Here is a 21,359-nt window from a genome sequence, read left to right as displayed (position 1 = left end):
TTTCTGCATCAATCCCTGATGAAGACATCTCATTTAGGGCTGAGTGCCCCCAGTGTCTCCCATTCTCTGCACGTGTGGGTCTCTGTGTTAATTGGCATCTACTACAAAAAGAAACGACTCTGACGAGAGTTGAGTGACCCACAGAGTAAACCATAAAGAAAAGGGGCTTATTGGCTTATGACTGGGGACAGGAAAGTCCAGAGGCAGGGGGCTGGTTCAGGGCATCCATCCCAATGAGGGCTTTTGTGCTGTAAGGTGGGAAAGCAAAAGGACACATGAACACAACCAGGAGAGATGACGCAAGAGTGAGGGACTTGACTTATAACCATGGCTGTGTAGGAACGCCCGTGGTGAAGTCTGTCATTTCTTGAGGGACTGACTTCATGATTCCATCACCTCCTAAGTCAGTGCTCACACATGGTTACTTTAGGATTTAAGTTTCCAGAAAATAAATTTTTTCAGCGTTTAGGAACTTTATTTTCCTTCTGTCCTTCCCCCCTTTGCTCAGGTGTCTGCAGAGGAGCTCAGGATCCTCAAGGCGGCTCCAACCCACTCAGTGGCCTGCGTTGTGGGAACTGTTGCGCAGTCCTCAGTGGCTGACTGGGCACTCCAGTCTCCAGGAGAGAACTTCTGGATGGGGTCAGAGGGCACCTGCACACTCTCAGACCAGTTTACCACCTCTGGATGAACAGCAGTGAACTCAGGAACTGGCGCTGAAATTCCTCCTTGACCACGGCCGTCTCAGCAGGAGCCTGCTCCTCTTTCTCAGTCTCCCCTGGGTCTCTGTAGAAGTAAAGATCAGGCATAACCTCCCGTGAGTGCTCACGGAAGATAGTGACACGCATGCGCAGTACTTCTTGGGCCAGCATCCACCACATCAGACCTATTGAGTGAGCTCCCTTATTGTATGGGATGGCAATATCCACATAGCGCAGAGGAGAAATGTCCACATTGCACAGAGCAATGACGGGCAGGTGATGTAAGAGGCCTCTGTGAGGGGCTGGTGGTCAGCCCTGGGATCAGTCACCACTAGAAGCCATGGCTTCCTGAAAGCTGCTTGAAGGTCCCAGGTGTGAAGCAGCCAGCATTTGGAGTGGCTCCAGTGGCAGCAGCAAACTTCAGCACAGCTCGCTGGCCAGAGTTCCTGGAGGAAATGAGGCAGACATCAGCAGGGTTCTCAATGGCAACAGTAGTCCTAGCTTTTCCCTGGTCCTCTTCAGATTGTAGATGTATTGTTCCATATGAAAGTCAAGGTTGGTGCCACCTAAGTGGGTTTCTGCAGCAAGGAATTTGAGGACATTCTCCTTCTTCATCTGCAGGACATTGAAGGCTCCAGACTTTGTGTAGGTTTCCCTTTAAGTTATGATGAGAATCAAGAACAACGCTGTATAGACCAGTCCCTGGGCAGCACAGAAAGCCCCCTTACTTTCATAACAAGATCTCGCATGAGGCAAACACATTAAAAGTTTGTGAAATCCACCAGGCGTGGTGGTACATGCCTTTAATCCCAGCACTCAGGAGGCAGAAGTAGGCAGATCACTTTGAGTTCTAGGCCAGTCTGGTCTACAAAGCTAGCAGTTCGGGATAGCCAAGGCTACACAGAGAAAACCCTATCTCAAAAAATTAAAAAACAAAACAAAACAAAACTTTTTTTTTGTAAAATCCAACTTACTGCTTTTTTGATAAATCATATAGTTTTTAAGATTTTATCATATGTATTTCTAAAGATAGAATTTTATATTTAAATACATGAATAATTTTGAATTAATATTTTGTAAGATGTAATACTTTAATAGATGGATGGAAAATGGATGGGTGGGTGATGGATGGATGGATGGGTGATGGATAGATAGATGGGTGGGTGATGGATGGGTGATGTATAAGTGGGTTATAGATGCATGATGATGAATGGGAGGTAAATTTATAGGTAGATGGGTGGATTATACATGAGTGCATGATGGAGGATGATGGATTGACGGTGATGGTGGGTGGATGTATGGGTGAGCAGTTTGGTGGATGGGTGATATACAGGTGCTGGTGGAATTTATATGAATGTGCTTATAGGACCACTTATTTATTCAATTGCCTTTGTATCTTTTACGAAAATCAACTGGCCGTGGGCTGTAGAATGGGCTCATTTGCTAAGAGCAGTTGCTGAGAACTGGAGTTCATTTCCTACCACCCATATCAGGTGACTCAACATAATCAATTGTAAGGGAAGCTTTAGAGGAACTGATGCCCTCTTCTGGCCTTTTTGGAGTCACCTGGACTTACTTGTACAAAACTACACACACACACACACACACACACACACACACACCCTACATACACACACACACAATTAAAATAAATCTAAAAAAATTAATTGACTGAACTTTGAGTGACTGCTTTTAGATCTTCCCCTGTCTTACAGGTATATCCTTGTATCTCTACACCAACAACCTGCAACTGATTATTATAGTTACATACTAAGTCCTGACAGTGAATTCTTCGACTTTATTTTTCTCTTTTAGAAATGAACTACTTTTAGTTTTTCCTTCTCAGATAAAGTTTAGAATAATCTGCCTATAATTTACTTATCTCTGCATTCCCAAAGATACAATTGAATTTTGGATGTAGTTTCTGTATGTTATGAACTTTGCTGAGCTCACATTTCTAAGATATTTTTGTGGATTCTATATTTTCTAGATCACAGCCATATCAGAAGTAAATCTGCCTCATATAGTCTGTTGTTTCCTCAAGTTAATGTAAAAGAACTCCAGCTCTCTTTGGTTATTACTGTATTAGTCTCTTTTTTCATCTATTTTCTTTCAAATTATTTGCAGACAGCAGATAGTTTGGTTAATTTCCCGCTTAAATTCATTCTGTCAATCTTTGTCTTTTAATTGAGAGCTTAATCCATTTACATTTAATGCAACTACTGGTAAACAGGATTTATGTCTGTCATTCTGCTTCTATATATATCTTATTTTTGTTCCATAATTCCTCCATTATATGTCTTAGACACATCAATATTCTTATACACCAGTCCAATGCCATTGCCTTTTTGTTTACCATATATTCTAGTTATTTTCCTAGTGGCTTCTCAAGAACTGTCACCTAAAGTCACACCAGGCTCTTTAGGTTTATGTCAATTTAGTTCAACTAGTGTGCAAAAATTCTTTTCCTATGATTTCCACTCCCCCTCCTTGATGCTGATAACATCAAAAGTTATATCATAATACATGACAAAAGCAGTAACAAAGATATTTATTATCATCTCCTATAGCTATCTTTTCAATCAGATCAGGAAAAAAAGACTTGCAGTAAAAATATTTACAAATTTTACACTTACCCATGTATATACCTTGACCAGTATTCTTTAATACCACATGTATCAACTCACTATTCATTGTTCTCTCAATTCAGTCTGAGAACTTCCCTTTAATATTTTTATAGTATTGGCCTGTAATAATAAACTTTCAATTGTAGTTATCTGAATTTCTGCATTTATCTTCTGAGTTATATTAATTTCTGCATTATGGGTCTCTCTCTCTCTCACTCTCTCTCTGTTTGTCTGTCTATGTCTCCCCCTTGCTTTTTCTGTCTCTCTCTTTCTCTCTGTACATCTTTCCCTCATAAATAAATTTTTTTCCTTGATAGTTTTTTTCATGGTAGTTGTTTCTTTGTTATCTCACTGTCTTCTAGACATGTGGTTGGCAATAGAAAACCATCCATTGCAGACTGGAGAGATGGCTCAGCTGTTAAAGGCACTAGCTGCTCTTCCAGAGGACCTGAGTTTGGTTCCCAGCATCCACGTGGCACCTCATAACCGTCTGTAACTCCAGTCCCAGGGGGTTTTACACTATCTTCCGGCCTCTACGAGCATTGCACACATGCAGTGTAGACACAGACAAGCAGGTCCATGCACGTACAGAAAATAAAACTAAATAAGAAAAAAAAAATTAAAACACATTAACTATGGTTTGACAACTCATGAAATCAGACTCCTTCTTCTTCTCTGGATTGGTGGGTTTGAATGCTGATCACAGTTGCTTAGTGATTTTCTCCCTGTTTTGTAAAGTACCTCTGTAAAGTCTGCATTATTTATTGTGTGTCCACTTAGGTCTCAGTTCAGTTAGCTTAGTGGTCAGCTATATAATTGGATAGAGCTTTCCTTAAACATTTTGAATCAATAATCTTTGTTTATGGGCTCTGTGTGGATGTTGAAATATGCCTTCAACACACAATCCAGCAAAATGACATCTTGGCCTCATTTCCTTCCTGGGCAGAGTCACAAGGACCCACAGGTGAGAGTGCAGGCCTTCTTGGGTTTTTCTTCAGTACACACAGTGCCATATATGTGTCTGGATTCTGAAGTCTGTAAGAAAATGTCACAACTTTTCAAAAATTTATAGAGGGTCCTTTTCTTTTTATATTGCTCACTGTTAGTTTCATTCATTGCCTCAGACACTCACAATATTAAAATACCTGCCTATAAATGTGTCTGTCAAATATCCCCACAAAAGAGACTTAGCATTCACAAGTTCTAAATCAGCCAAATAAAAACAAGGTTTCCCCAGGTGTGGTGGTGAATAATTATAAACTTAGTACTCAGGAGGTGGAGTCAGGAAGATGGACAGGCCATGGCCATTCTACACTGGATAGGAAGACCCTACCTGCCAAGAGCCAGGTTACAGCAATCTGGTGGTGTAGTTCCATGGTACAGTACTGTTCACCCTGTGCAGGGTCACCAGGTTCACCTCTAACATGTTTCCAAAAGGGAAAAACAATACACATACAACTCTTCTACAATTGATGATTTTTTTTTGACTTCTGGTTCCCTTGGCATTGGTAATGTGGGTTGGTATTTCTCAACACTTCTAAACTGAAGGATAGAGCTGAAGTAAGTTACAGAAGCTCGAGGCTTGCTGGTCTGATCTCAGTGACACTTGGCCACTTCCTTGCATAAACACTGGGTTGCTGAAATCCATCGATTAATTACCAAAATCCTGAAAAAGTTGATTTTGACTGATGTTTAATGCATTGGCTTAAGAATCCACAGAGCTTCTGGCCTCACCCATTTGTGTCAATTTCTGCTTCACATTTATTTTCCGCATGTTTGGAATCGCTATGAATTTTAGAAAGAATAAATTTTACTCACAGGGTGTCTGATATAAACAAATCAACTCCCCAATAATGATAACAATGATGATGATGATGATGATGATGATGAAAATGATAATGATGATGATGGTATGGGTGGTGGTGGTGGTAGGGGTGATAAAATGTTGGGCTGGTATCCCAGTCCCAATGGATACATCCACAGCACAATTTCTGCACTTAAGGTTCAGATGTCATTTGGAGGAAAGGCTAAAAGTATAAGAGCCCGAAGAATAGGGAGTCACTGTGAGAAGCGTAGTGTTCCAAAAATATCAGAAGCTACACCCATGGCATCTCACCAACGAGGTTGCCTAAACAAGAGCTGAAGAAAGACGATACCAATAGTGGAATGCTCGTGAGGCCTCAAACCTCTACAAGGAACTTCAGGCAATTAAGGAATTCTGAGAGTGTGAGAAATAGTCTTTCTCAGGGAACACCGCACCAATTGGTTATCCAATACTAAATGGTGAACACTGAAAACATACATGTAAGTACCATTATAAGGACTGAGCATATGAGCATATTGTATTTATTTATTTAGGAATATATATATATATATATATATATATATATATATATATATATATATAAACACATACACATATATATGTAATAATTAAAGCAAAAGAAGCCATAAAGTTGAAAGAAAGCAGGGATAGACACATGGGAGGTTCTGGAAGTGGAAAGGGAAGGAGAAAATATTATTATTATATTATATTATAATCTAAAAAAACCCTATTTTTTTCATTCTGTTAGTTACTCTTTTCATAACTAAGACAAAATAACAGATAGAAGCAACTTAAGAGCAGAAGGGGTGTCATATCCTTGTGTCCCCCCATCCTCACCCCATCCTTCATACCTACACCCACACACCCACAAACCCAACAGATACGAACTCTGCCTTGTTCCCCATGTACTCCATTCCCCAGCCCACAACTCAGCCTCCATCCCTGGAGGCCTGCTGTCACCCAGGACATCTGGGTGAGATGCCCTCCCAGTCTCAGGCCTGATAGGTCCCCCTGAGCAAGACAGCAGCAGTGAGCACTGCCCTGTCCCCTGTGTACTCTATTTCCTAGACAGTTCTACCTGCATTTCCAGAGGCCTGCTTTCTTCATGGACCTCCAGGTGAGACCCCTCCCTCTTGATCCCCTGTCTGCTGGCTCTCCTAAAGTACTCCCAACAGTGGTAAACCACACCTTCTTCCCTGTGTTACATTTTCTGGCCCACAATTCTGCCTGAATTACTGGAGGTCTGCCAACACTACAGACAACCAGATGGTTAAAGGCCAGTGTAAGAATGCAATCAACAAGAGCCAGGTCATGATGGTACCACCAGAACCCAGTATCCTATTACAGAGATGCCTAGATATCTTAACGCAGATGAAACACAGGAAAATAACCTTAAATATATTCTTATGAAGGTGATAGAGGCCTTTGAAGAGGAAATGAATACATACCTTAAAGAAATACAGGAAAATACAGTAAAGCAGATGAAGGAAATGAATAAAACTGTTCAAGACCTGAAAATGGGAATAGAAGCAATAAAGAAAGCACAAAATGAGGGACTCCTGGAGATAGAAAACTTCATAAAGAGAACTGGAACTACAGAAGTAAGCATCATCAACAGAATACAAGAGATGGAGAAAAGAATCTCAGGTGTAGAAGATACAACTGAAGAAATCAATACATTGGTTAAAGTACATGTTAAATCAAGAAAGTCCTTCACAAAAAAACATCCTAGAAGTCTGGGATAGTAGTATGAAAAGACTAAACCTAAGAATAATGAGAATAAAAGGAGAGGATTCCCAGCTCAAAGGCCCAGAAAATAGTTTTAACAAAATTGTAGAAGAAAATTTCCTTAACCTAAAATGATGCCTATAAACATACAAGAAGCTTACAAAAATATCAAATAGACTGGACCAGAAAAGAAAATTCTCCTGCCACACACTAACCAAAACACTAAATATACAGAACAAAGAAAGAATATTAAAAGCCACAAAGGAAAAAGGCAAAGTAACTTATAAAAGTCAAACCTATTAGAATTACAACAAACTTGCCAACATAGACTTTAAAAGCCAGAAGGGCCTGGGCAGATGTTTTGCAGTCTCTAAGAGACTATAGATACCAGCCCAGACTACTATACCCAGTGAAACTTTCAATCACCGTAGTTGGAGAAAACAGATATTTCATGACAAAACCAAATTTAAACAGTATCTTTCCACAAGTCTAGCCCTACAGAGGATACTAGAAGGAAAACTCCAACCCTGGGAGGCTAACTACCCCCAGGAAAACCCAGGAAATAAATAACCCCACATCATCAAAACCAGAAAAAAAGGGGGGGGAACACACACACACACACACACACAGTACCAACATCAAAATAACAGTAATTAACAGTCATTAGTTATTACTATCTCTCAACATCAATGTACTTAATTCCCCAATTTAAAAAAAAAAACCACAAATACAGATTGACAGAATGGGTGCTATATATGTGTATATAATAAACACATCTCAGCAACAAAGATAGACATTACCTCAGAGTAAAGGACTGAAATTTTTTTCCAAGCAGATGGACCCAAGAAGCAAGCTGGAGTAGCTATTCTAATATTTAACAAAGTAGACTTGAGCCACAAATAGTCAGAAGAGATGGGGAAAGACACTTCATATTTATCAAAAGAAAAACAAAATCCACCAAGATGATGTCTCAATTCTGAGTATCTATGCTCCAAATGCAAGGGCACCCATATGTGTAAAAGAAACATTACTAAATATTAAATCACACATTGAACCACATATATTAATAACAGGAAACATCAACACCTCTCATTCACCAATGGACAGGTCATCAGGACAAAAACTAAGCAGAGAAATAATGAAACTAACAGACATTAGGAATCAAGTGGACTGAACAGATATCTACAGAACATTTCACCCAAACACAAGGACATCCTGAATTTTCAGCCAAATGGATTGAACTAGAAAATATCATCCTGATCGAGGTAACCCAGACCAAGAAAACAAACATGGAATGTACTCACTTATAAATGGATTTTAGCCATAAAGTACAGGATAACCATGCACAGACCCAAAGACACTAAGTAACAAGTAAGGCCCAAAGGAGTATGTTTAAATATCACTCAGAAGAAATAAAAAAAGGCATCTGCTGTGGTCAGAGGGAGGAAACTGGGTGGGAGAGGGGTGGTAAGGGGAACAGGAGGAATCAAAGGTGTGGAAGGTGGCCAGAAAGGGAAGTGGGTGGGCATGGGGGGAGGAGGTATCTCTGGAACAAGCTAGAAATCACAGATGATGGAAACTCTCAGCAATCTGTGACTCCTTGCTATAGGGGATATGAAACATAAAAGGTCACATCCTGTAACCAGGAAAGACTTCCAATAGAAGGATGGGGTTATCAACCCAGCCACGAAGTCTTCCATCCACAATTTTTCCTGCCTATAAGAGGGTCGGGGATAAAGAGGGAGCAGAAAGTGAGGGAACAGCCAACCAATGACTATTCCAATTTGAGTCCCATGCCATGAGAGAGAGCTCATCCCTGACATTATTAACAATATTCTGCTATACTTGCAGATTCTAGCATAACTGTCATATGAGTGTCTTCACCCAGCAGCTGATGAAAATGGATGCAGAGACTCACAGCCAAACATTAGGCTGAGCTTGGGGAATCCTATAGAAGAGAGAAAGGAAGGATTTAGAGAGCCACAGAGGTCAAGGATACCACAAGAAAACCTAAAGAATCAACTAACCTGGACCAATAGGGGCTCATAGAGACTGAACCACCAGCCAGAGAGCATCCGCGGGATAGAACTAGGCCTCCTACACATAGGTAACAGATGTACAGCTTGGTGTTCATTTGGGACCTCTAACAGAAGGAGCAGGGGCTGTCTCTGCCTCTGGTACCTGCCTTTGGATAACTTTCTCATAACTGGATGGCCTTGTCTAGCCTCAATAGAAGATGTTCCCCATTCTCCTACAACTTCATATGCCAAGGTGGGTTGATATCCTTAGGAGGGCATAGGGGGAGGAGAGGTGAGAGGGAGAGACTGGGAGGAGAGGAAGGAGCGGAAGTTCCCATCGGGATGCAAAGCAATAAATAAATAAATAAATGGAAAAATAAGTAAAAATATTTTTTAAAAGGGTGGATTTTATTTTGGCTCATGGTTTCAAGAGACATCAGTCTGTCCTAGTAGGAAAGGCATGGCTCCATCACCATCAGCAAGAGTGTGAGGCATCTAGTTACTGTGGCTGGCTCAAGCGGAGGCTAAGCTTCAAAGGCTCATATCTAGTGGTTTTTGCCAGCCAGCTAGGACCATGTCCAAATGGTTCCCTAACATCCCAAACAGTGCCCAGCTGGAGACCAAGTGTTCAAATGTATGAGCCTGTGGGGAACATTTCATTCAACCCGTATCATCTAATATGTATTTCCTGCATACTTTATTTTAAAATCTGTATCTATTATTGTAGTATATTTAAAGTAATTTTCAACTAAGCATGGGGCACACGCCTGTAATTACAGCACTCAGAAAATGAGGCAGAATAGTAAATTTGAGGCTAGTCTGAGCTACATAAAGAAACCCTGTTCCCCTCCCCAAAGCAAATATGAAAAATAAGTGGAAATAAAAATATGGTAAATCTCTTGTTATCAACACAGAGTTGCTATATTTTTTTAAAAAATTATTCTGCCAATCTTTGTCTTTTGAATGCTAATTTTAGAGCATGTATATGTAATATAATTATTGATATATTAATTTTAAATAAGTCATTCTATCTTTTATTTATTCTTTCTGGTTATTTTATTTTGCTGTTTGTAACAATATTTATTTTTATGACCTCTCTGTGAAGTATTTAAGCTTTCATTTAGCTTTTTCTATTTATTCATTTATCTAATCTATCTATCTATCTATCCATCTATCTATCTATCTATTTTTGTATTTCATTTTGAGACACAGCAATGGTTCTCAGCTCAAAAGGGGTGTGGCAACCCCTTTTGGGGGTGAATGACCATTCACAGGGGTTGCCTAAGACCAGTAGAGAAGACAGATGTTTACACTACAGAGTCATAACAGTAGCCAACTTACATTTATGAAGCAGCAACAAAAAATAATTTATGGTTGGGCATCACCACAACATGAGGGTCACAGCATTAGGAAGGTTGAGAACCCGTGATCTACAGTGTGTCTGACAAACAGCTTTTTCCATGGTTGTGCTTAGTGTGTAGTATTTCTCGTTAAATGTACTTGTGTTCTACCATGACCAAAGCAGCTTAGGAAGAAATGCGCTTCTAGGTTACAGTCCATCAAGGAGGGAAATCAGGCCAGAAAACATAGAGGAACACTGCCTACTGGCTCTCTCTGTGGCTCTTATACATGAAGGCTTTCTTATACAGGTAAGTCCAGCTGCCTAGGGATAGGGCCACCTACAGTGGGTAGTGGGCTGAGCCTCTCCCACACCAATCATCTGTAAAGACAGGCAATTCCTCAGTGGAGGTCCCTTCTTCCCAGGGAACTCTATGTGGTCGAATCCACAATGAAAACTAAATAGGACATCTAATATCTGCATTTGCCAGCTAAAACAAAGTGTGGACATCTTACAATTTATTCCCTTATCATTCAGCATTTACATTAGTCATAAATGTTGCTTGCATACATTGGCAATCATGTCACACTGCGGAATACAATTTGGTCTTCCCTAAGTTACCATTTGGAGAAGTAAATATACTTTATTAGCCCACATCCTTGTCTTCTCCATACTTTTTTTTCTGTTTTCCTCTGGTTCTAAGATGCCTTCTCCCACTGTTTTCTTTCTCTTTAGTGAATTTCCCACTGGAGTGAATCTCTCTGTGGCTAAGTTCCTTAGTTTCCCTAATATCACATTTTTATTTCTTCTGTATTCCTAAAGAATTTCTTTGTTCAACGTACATTTTAAGGTTTGACAACGACTTTAGCCTTTGAAAAAATTACATCACTTCCTGCCAAACTTTTTGCTTTCTAGAGAGAAATCTGCTGTCTGTTGAGCTTTTCATTTTATTACCATGAACAATATATTTATTTCTCCAGCTTGTTTCAAGTTTTACGTCTGTTTAACTTTCAGATACTTAATTATAATGCATCTTGGCATAGATTTGTGTGTGTGTTTCTTTTTTCTTTTTTTTCTCCCTCTTGTTTTGAGTTTGTTTAGCTTTGAAGTTTGTGCTTGTCAATTTGGAAAGTTTTAGCTATTACTTCTTATTATTATTCTATAGTACTTCTCTATCTCTCTCTTTTCTCTCTTTCTGAGACTCACTACAAAATGCATCTTGTGATGGTTCTCCAGGCCGCCCATTAGATGGTGCCTTGAAAACTGGTCTTCTTTCCCATCTTTCAGCTTTGCTGTCAGCGTTATAACCTGGCTTTTCCACGTGTTATTGCTTAGACTTAATATTTGCAAGAAGCAGAAGAAATAGGTAAAACGTGCTTCCTCATCTCACATGACCAGGAGCATAAATGCTGCATATTTTGTGAATATTTCTCCTACCAGAGAGAATGGAGATAAAAGAATTATCTTCTAATCCAATAACTTTACCATCCTCTAAAGTCTACAAAACTTTTCACTGTAAACTGGTCACTGTTTTCTTTAACATTTCTTAGCATTTTTTTTTCCTTTCTGTTTCCTATCGTATTACCCAGGCAAAACCAGATACCATGTTCAAAACTTCCTGAATACCATCTTTCCAAAATCTACAAGTAGAACAACTATATTTGCTTTTGTTTATTAGCACAGACATGTATATATATATATATATAGATATAGATATAGATATATTGCAGTTGGTAATCTCTTAACCAACTGTATTTTTCTTTCTCCTTGAATCATTTACTAAACATTTTTTCTGCTTTTGTCAATTTGCCTAGCTGTTTGCCCAATCCCTGTAGTTTACCCTGTCCCAAAGACACTGCTGCTCAATTTCAGATGCTGGTTACTGTGTCTGTTAGCTGTCAAGTCATAGCCGTTACTAATGGGAAGGTTTGTTACACATGACCGCATGTAATTTCTCATGCTTTTAGGGCTCAGGTGGGTAGTTTTGCTCAGGTAAGATAGGACCAACCAGAGGAGCTGGTCAGTAGAGCATAGCTGCTGATGAAAGGGCTTCACCAACTTGGCTTTGTTCTGTTCATTCTCTTATCTTCTACCAAAAAGGCCTGGGAACCTTTCTCAAGAGATCTTGAAAGCTGGGCTGGAGAGATGACTCACTTGCTAAGAAGAGGGCTTCTCTTCTTCAGAATCCAGGCTCAATTCCCAGCACCCACATCAATGGCTCACAACCTTGTGTAACTCAAGTTTTAGGGAATCTGACACCCTCTTTGGCCTCAGCAGACACCAGGCATGCATGTGGTATATAGACATGCTCATAGGCAAAACACCCGTATACATAAAATGGCAAGAAGAAAAAGAAGGCGAGGAGAAAGAAGATTAGTAGAAAGATGAAGAATAGGATGAGGAAGAGAAGGAGGAACAAACTAAATTTACTGAAAGCATATGAGCTCTCTTGAAGCCTATTCCTGGACTTCAGCACCCTCTCATTTTTTATATTATGTGAACCATGACACATAGCTTATCCATATTCAAGGGGAAGAAAAACAGACTCTGTCTTTTACTGGAAGAGGAACAGAACTACATTCCAGGACTGCAGACACAAGGGAGAAAGAATTGGGGTTACTTTTGTAACTACTCCGTACCATCAGCAACAGTTTCAAGCAATAAATTAAGGAAAAAAGTGAGTAAAAAGAGAGGAAGAGAAAAACGAAAAGAAATAAAAGATGGCTGGAGGGCTTTCCCATGTAGCTGGATTCTAGGAAGACCCAGAAACTCAATATTGAGATTAGGATCTAGAAAAAAAAAATCTATGGACTCTAAAGATGGCATTAGCACTGGAGACATCCCTTTGAAGAGCCTAAGAAATCTGCAAACTCCAATGTCTGGGGAAGAGCTCTGATTTAGGATTTCTACTAGCTTATTAAACACCAGCCTTAAAGCTTAGAGTATTGTTAGTATCGATATTTCAGCCTGGTCTCTCATAGAAGCTCAGAGAGCATGTTGGGAAAAAATATTCTAACTAGGGAATCAGAATAAGAGAAACACAACAAGAAAGTGGAACCTATGGCTGTAGGCATGATTGCCCTCATTTTGCAGTATCTTGATGGAACGTGTCACTGCCACAGCTTCATTAGGAATTTCATCCTTGAGGACAATGGAGGACTGTGCTGTGTCTGGAGTGCTCTTGCTATGTGCTTTGAAAATATGTTGTACTGCTTCTGCTGGGAACTGGGCGCTTTCTCAGGAGACATCACAGCAGTCAATGATCCCAACAGGTTGCTTACCGTAACATGTGTCCAGAGGAGCTAGAAGCTGGATGTCATTACAGCCAGACGTGTGGTGTACCTGTAGCCTTGGCACTTGGGAGGAGGAAGCAGGAGGACTCCGGGATAGGAAGATGCCAGCCTCGGTCACATAGAAAGCTCCAGGTTTTCCCTGGCTACATGACAACATGTTTCAACAACAACAACAACAAAAAAAAAAAAAAAAACAAAAAAAAAACAATGTCATTGACTTTTGGCAGCAGCGGGAGAGCCCCTTCATTAGAGGACATGCAAGGGATGTTACTTTAATAGATAGGGCTGTATCCATAGAAACCACACAGTCATGGCTGTTGCGATGTCATCTGGCCCCATCAAGTCCTTAATATCAGATGTCTTCTTACTCATTCTGAGACTCCATTCCAGACCCTTTTTAGACCTCTCTGTGTCTCTGAGGCACCCTAATACATCCCAGCTGGAGGTTAGAGCCCACTTATCTTACGCACTTGTAACTACAAAGCGACTGCTCTGAAGCTGAATATAAGAACCACAATGCCTGCATCTCAGAGAATAATAGCTTGAATTCTGTTCCTCTGGAATGGTGTGTACAAGTACTTTTGGCAATATTCAAAGGTAGAAAAACACACAGAAATGGTGGCAGGCATATTCGTGTTGGGGCTTTAGGTGTCAGGAAGCACTTGGGGGGGAGGTCGGTCTGGAGAGGTGGATCAGTGGTTAGAACACTTGCTGCTCCTGCAGAAGACCTGTGTTCGGCTCCCAGAACCCACAGGGCGACTCACAACATCTGTAACTCCATGACACCCTCTTCTGTCCTGAATGGGTGTAGAAAGCATGTGGTTCACCAAAACACATGCAGGCAAAGCACCCATACATGCAGAATAAAATAAATATGTCTTTAAAAAACAACAACAAACTACTTGAAGTTGATGTGGGAGGTTACCCTCAGGCACTGGGCTCAGCCACCATGGGGTTCTGCAAGTGGGGACCATATTATGCTTCTTTGGACTTCTTTAATTTTTCTTTTCTTTCTTTCTTTTTAAGAAAAAAAATGTGAGATTAGGGTCATTGCCTTTGTGCTTCTTTCTGGTGAGCTGACACCTCCAGTGTGAATGAAGCTAACGATGAGAGACAGCATTTTAATGTTAATTAGATAGTCCATGTGTCTTCCTTCAACAGAGAACCATTGCTCTTTTATGTACCAGATGAAAGCGGAGCCCTTGCTTGGAGGAAAACAGGGTACACAGGCAGAAAAGAAAGTAGTTTCCATTTCATAATTATGCTGATGATTGTTGCTTTTTGTAAAAATGAAGGATCTTGAGAGGGCAGGGTACTTGAGGCTAAAGCAACGGCATGGCAGGAAGTCTCTGAAGAACCACTAAGACCCTCTTTTTCCCCTTTTAGTAAACACTGTTAGAAACTATAATCTCAATTAGCAAACAGACTCTCAGAGATGTGCTCAGTGGCCTCATTAGATAACTAAGAGGGGACAGCGATGAGTCTGCCTAGGGAGTAAGGACCAAAAAGCATAGAGGAATGCTGCCTCCTCAGCCCGTGTGCCCTGAAGACCCCCAGGATAGAAGACAGCGCACACAAGTGATAGACAATACTTTTCTGGCTTGGATGTAAAATGCCACCACTGGCTCATATTTTGAGCACTTGGCCTCCAGCTTTGGCACTCTTCAGAAGCAGTGGGGCCTGCTAGTGGGTAAAAGTCATTTCTTTCAGTGGGATCTGCCCTCCTTTGCTTCTTTTTGCTTCCTCTGCTTCCTGCCATCCACCAAGCACCAGCGTCCTGCCTCCACTCACCATGGAGTGTCTTGCCTTTCTCATGGTGATGGGCTGACATTCCTCCAAAGTCATGAGACAACACCAGCCTCTGCCAGCCTAAATTGTTTCTGCCAGGCGTTTTCGGCTCAGCAATGCCATCGTAAGTAATAAACGTATGGGTCATTTAAGAATAAGGATGAAAAAAATGCAGACCCCTTTGTTGTGGGCAGAAGCCCAGTTTTCACATCTGTGTGGATGTGTGGCATTAACTCAGGGATCTGCAAATGTATTCTATACAATGATTTCAGGTGTGTGCATTGCATCAATGGAGAACTCCCAGGAGTCGGCTTTCTCCTTCCATCATGCAGGGTCCTGGGGATTGAAACTGAGCCATCAGGCTTGGCAACAAGTGCCGTCCCCTGCTGAGCCACCCTGATTGCCCCAAGCTTAGGAATAAAGGCTTCAAGGCTCCCTCTTCCCAGATTTTCAGGGTGCATAGGAGAGTTACAACGTCTTGGGGGTTAGGCTAGGGATACACTCCTGTTTCTGCCAGGGGTGTATCTTGGTAAGATGAGGCAGAGAAAGGCTGACAAGCAGTGGACTGAGGTGTTTCATTCATTCATCAACTCTTTAGTTCTTAACCAATGAGTGGATAAATCAATGACATTCATGAGCAAGGCATCAACCTGCCATTTCCTTTGTGTTAACTTTAAACATTTAAAATTTCAGACTAGTTCTAGATGTACAGAAATGGGACCAAAAGAATTCTCACCCACCATCCCTCCGGTTACACTTAATGTTTGTATCTAATGTAGCTATCATCCATGTCCCACAGCTGCCAACTTTTACGTGTAATTCACTGGTGTTCACACTAATCCTCATTTCTGTCCAAAGATACATTTCAGAGCTTTCAGCTGCATTTTGGAGTTGCTCCTTTTGGTGTATGGATTTCCACATCATTTGTTGACTGGGTAGGTTATTAACCAAAGGCTGAATCACATCCCTTCAGGGTTCAGAAGTTCAAGGGTCTGTGAGACTGAAAAGTTCACGCAGCCTTGTCCTGAGCTCTTTCAAATATAGTCTGTTATGGTGGCATGCTCTTTAATCCCATCACTTGGAAGGCAAAAGCAGATCATTCTCCTTGAGTTTGAGGCTAGCCTGACCTACATAGTGAGTTCCAGGACAGTCAGTTTATGCAGTGATATCCTGTCTCAAACACACACACACACACACACACACACACACACACACACACAAGATTGAAGATGCCTAGTTGGTGGGAAATACTTTAAAATCCATACCTGATTTGTGACTAGGCAATCCATATGGGTGACACTTGTTAGACACCAGCTAAGCTATATTCCATGTGTCTGACAAGAGTCTTCTGGGATGTTCTGGCTAAAATCAATAGTGGATTAGACCAATCAGGCAGATGACTGACAAGTGGAGTTGGAGTTATTTTTCATCACAGACCAAATTTTAATTATTATTATTTTTTTGTCATTGTGCAGATTCAGTGCTTAGGAATGCAGATTACACATACATACCATCCACATTCGGAAAGGATAATCCAAACAAAATCAAAACTCTTCTCAAGCAGTTACCGCAGGCTGTAACAGGGCGATGGGGAAAATGAACTGATGAAAGGGCTCAGGGTTTGTAGTTCTGGCCATTCAAGGATGTGTGTTGATGGTTCAGTTAGCTAAGAGATTCAGCACAGTGTGGTTGGTAAGCAGCAAGTTAGAATCAACGTGAAGTTTGGGCAGGATTGCTTAGACAGATTAAGGGGCGTATTATAGAGAAGTAATGCCCGGGAAACTGATAACGTTACAAAGTTACAAAAGAATATTTAGTGCCATGCTTTTGCCACACAGAAATGACAACACAGCCCATCGCAATTCAGTTGTGAATATTTGTATGTGTGTGTGTGTTTGCTTCTTGAAAGTTGTTTTTCCTACGTCCATTTCCTATGTGGGTACTGAGACAATTTGGATGCCATATAGTTTGCCTATGTAAGTTACTTTCTTGCTGAGCGTGGTAGTATATGTCTTTCATGCCAGTACTAGGGAAGCAGAGGTAGGTAGAGCTCTGTGCTATCAGAGGCCAGTTTGGTACATAGCAAGCTCCAGACCAGTCCCAACTACATAGAGAGACTCCGTCTCAAAAAAAAAAAAAAATGTAAATAGAAAAAAAAAATCTTGCTTACTCTGGACATACCCTCTAAAGAGTGCCATGCAATATCACCCTTCTGACATCTTTTCAATGGCTATGCTCCCTTGACATAAAGCGCCTCTTTTCTTTCCAAGGTCTGTCCATGCTGCAGCATGTGTCCGTCAGCATTTCCTTCCCTTTTATGACTGAATTGCAGTATTTTACCTTTGGATGTGCTGTATTTTATGCGGCCACTCACCCTTGGATGGGCATTTGCTGTTTCCACTCCGTGGCTATCATAAATAATGCCACTATAACATGTGTGTACAAGTGCTAGTGTTGACATACATTTGTAAATGTAGGGAACTGACTTGGGAGGAGAATTGCAAGTTCTTGAAGTAATTCTCTAATGAGAGAGAGGTTACTGAGCAAAATGGCTGCAGCGTTTGTACTTTCACAGGGGCCACGTCCTTAAAGAAAACCGCCTCTCAGCAGCTGTCAATAGCCAATAGCGTCTCAGCTGTGAGTGGGACTTCGTGCCCACCTCCCCTCCCCATGCTGAAAGTTTGTCTGGCTTGAGCTTGTTCAAATCTTCTGCATTCTGTCACAACTGCTGAACTCCTTTGTTCAATTTTTAATTGGTTCCTTTTTTTTTATGCCATGAGTTTTGTACAGATGCTGTGTGGAAGTCCCAAATGAGATATATGTTTTCCAAATATATTTTTCTCCTTTCATATTCTTTTTTTTTTTGTTATTGTTGTTCTATTTACTTATTTGCTTGTGTGTGGTTTTTTTTTTTTTTTTGAGTTTGTGGGAATGCATGTGTAAGTCTGTGTGTGTGTGTGTATGTGTGTGATATTTAAGGGCTTAGATAGACACCATAGCATCATCTGCAAAATGTGGTATTTGTCCTTATTCTTTCCCAGACGGTTAAATTTTATTCCCATTTTCCTTACCTGGCTGTCCTGGATGACACTCTTACTTGTGATGGTTTATAGCAGTAGCACAGGCATACATCGTCTTCTGCATCTCATGCGTTTGTTTTTGTCTTGGAGGAATTCATGCTTGCTAAGCAGGTGCTCCACCCTAAGCAGGTGCTCCACCCTAAGCTCTATTCCCAACCCTTCTACTCCACTTATCATTCTGAGCAAACTCGCCCCAAGTGATGAGGCTGGCCTTAAACTCACTCTGTAGCTGGGCCTAGCCTTGCTGGGATCACTGTACATGTCTGCCAGGCCTAGCCTTCCCCATTTTCCTGCTGCCTAAACATTTCTTCTCAAAAATGAAAGTCTATTAAAAATAAGTAAATATATGATGGTTAAATAAAAATCACAAGAGACCACCTAGCTATACATATCTGTCTATAAGTCCATTATTGACCTGCTTATGCATCTATTTCTGTCTATCTATCTATCTATCTATCTATCTATCTATCATCTATCTATCTATCTATGCATTCATATATCATGGTACAAGACAAAATTACAAATCTAGTTTAAAAAATTAAAATATACTTATGTGACTTCCGCTGCTTCCTTTTCCTTCCTTCCAATCCTTGTCATGCACCCATCTTTGTTTCCTCTCAAATTCATAGGTTCTTTTTCTTTAACTGTTATATACATTATATATATCACACAATATATTATTTATATAAAAATATTATATATTTATATATAATATGTCATATGTAATTATGTATATAATATAGTATATAATAATACATTCACATAATATAATATGAGATATATATGTATATAACTAACATATGTGTATATATACAAATATATGTATATATACATATCACACACACACTGCAATGAGTCCAGTTACTTGTATGAGTCCAGTTACTTGAATATATGTGCTATCAGAGCTGGATGCTTGGCATTAGATAACTACTCCAGTCTTATCCCCAGGAAGACTGTCTTCTTCATTCCTCCAATTCCTGTAGGGTTTTTTGTTTTTTGTCTTGGGCTAGGGCTCTGTGAAATCCCCCCTTTCACATTAGCATGTCTATCACCATGAACCTGCTCAGGTTCTGTTTAGGAAGTCATGTTGTTGAGGTATTGCTATGTGATAGCTTCCCTGTCATTTGTAGGAAACAATCTCACAGCAGATTTCTTGGTCCTCTTTCTTTTCTGATCTTCACACCTCCTCTTCCTCAGTATTTCCTGAGCCTTAGGTGCAGGAGTTGTATTGTAAATGTGTCCTCTGGGGCAGGCACCACGCACTCAGTTTCTCTGCATTCTGTGATTTTTCTCCATGATTTTCAAAAGGAAGCTCCGTTGATGAGGCAGAGAGCATTTAGAGATGAAGAAGGGCTGAAGAAAGCTAAGTGAATAACAGTGGATTAAGCTTCCAAAGTAGCTGTTTTTATAAGAGGGGAAAAGAAAGACAGAACAATAAAAAAAAAAAATAAGTGACTGGTATCCTAGTAGGGAAATGGGATGTGCCTGAGTCTGCCCAGCTCTGCAGCTGACAAACCTGAAGGGGAAGCCATATTTAGTAATAACAGGACAGGTTCAAGTGGCCCAGGAAGCATGTCCCGAGGGTCTGTGTAGAAGGAGAAGGATAGAATTACATTTTGTAGTCAGCTAACCAAAGACACTGTCCCATGGCATGGTCTGGGGCCAGGCTTTGAAACCCATTGGAACTCTTTATTTACGCAACCGAAACCCACATGCAAATAAAAAACCCAAACTGTTGGTTTATTTTATTAAAACGCTTAAGGCAGTAGTTCTCAACCTGTGGGTTGCAATCCCCCACGGGGGCTGTGTATCCTATATTTACATTACTATTCATAACAGTAGCAAAATTGCAGTTATGAAGTAGCAGTGAAATAATTTCATGGTTGAGGTTCACCACAACAAGAGGAACTGTATTAAAGGGCCACAGCGTTAGAAGATTGAGAACCGCTGGTCTAAGGGAAGCTTTCAAAGTCCCAGTGTCACCAAGGCAAAGTCCTAGCGTCACCGAGGTCCAGCCCTTATTTCTCAGTCCCACTTCCTCTGAAATGGCTCCATTCTTCTCAGATAGAATTACCCTATGCGGTAACTCTGTTAAGTCTTAAACCATAAGCTGCAAATCTACAAACCCAACCTAAAAAACATCTTTCCCAAGAGTTCTAATAGTCCGATGTTGAGTCTCTAAATATCGCTCAAATCGTGCACTTTTCCTGCCTCAACCCTTTTATAAAGGGGGCAGTGGTCTGATGGTACAGGGCAAGGCCACATGCCTATTTCTGCAGTGAAGAAATAACATGAGTCTTACCTCAATCGCAGGTACCAAGGATAGGAGGATAGGCATTGCTAGAGGAAAATTGGAATGTTGTTGCAAGGGTGACCCTAATGACTAAGGCCTTCCCAGGTATGGCAGTACATACTTGTGATCTCCGAACGTGGGATAATGAGGTAAGAAGATCATGAATTGTAGGCCAGCCTGAGCTGTGTGGAGAGACTGTCACAAACAAACAAACAAACACCAGCAGCTACAAAACCAAACAAAAATCACAGGTCTTTGTTTTATCAAACTTAGGAGTCTCCTACCTGTGGACACTCTTCTCTGTCTTTAAGATTTATTGATGCATATCTCCCTTACTCACTCTCCCCACACACCTGTTATGCACAGCGTGCTTGCTGAAAGGTGTCAATCAATCACATGGCTGCATATATATATATATATATATATATATATATATATATATATATGCATGTTATATTTATATATTTAAATTCAAACCATGTGTAGAGACTAGAAAGCTGGCCCAATGATGGATCATAAAAGTTCTCTTCTACTTGCCTATTAATGACCCAGCTGATCCTGCTGCCCTGACTTCTCGGAGAGAGAGTGTATTGGATACTTTCTGTTGCTATGATAAAAACACTTACCCAAAGCAACTTATGGAGTTAAGTATCTATTTTGGCTGATGGTT

The 21,359-nt window shown here is 40.6% G+C and overlaps 1 protein-coding gene across 1 annotated transcript in view; it reads right to left on the bottom strand.

The window, feature by feature from the left end:
* Window positions 1-504: 504 nt before the first annotated feature.
* The window catches only part of Rpsa2 (ribosomal protein SA 2), a 96,051-nt gene continuing 75,196 nt past the window's right edge, over window positions 505-21,359 (bottom strand). The window contains 5 exon segments of the mRNA XM_060366327.1: window positions 505-707; window positions 710-976; window positions 979-1,059; window positions 1,062-1,199; window positions 1,202-1,353. Coding sequence (XP_060222310.1) covers window positions 505-707; window positions 710-976; window positions 979-1,059; window positions 1,062-1,199; window positions 1,202-1,353 — 841 coding nt within the window.

Source organism: Meriones unguiculatus, chromosome 14, assembly GCF_030254825.1.
Source record: "Meriones unguiculatus strain TT.TT164.6M chromosome 14, Bangor_MerUng_6.1, whole genome shotgun sequence".
Classification (NCBI taxonomy): Eukaryota; Metazoa; Chordata; class Mammalia; order Rodentia; family Muridae; genus Meriones; species Meriones unguiculatus.
This window is presented reverse-complemented; position numbering and strand designations above follow the sequence as displayed.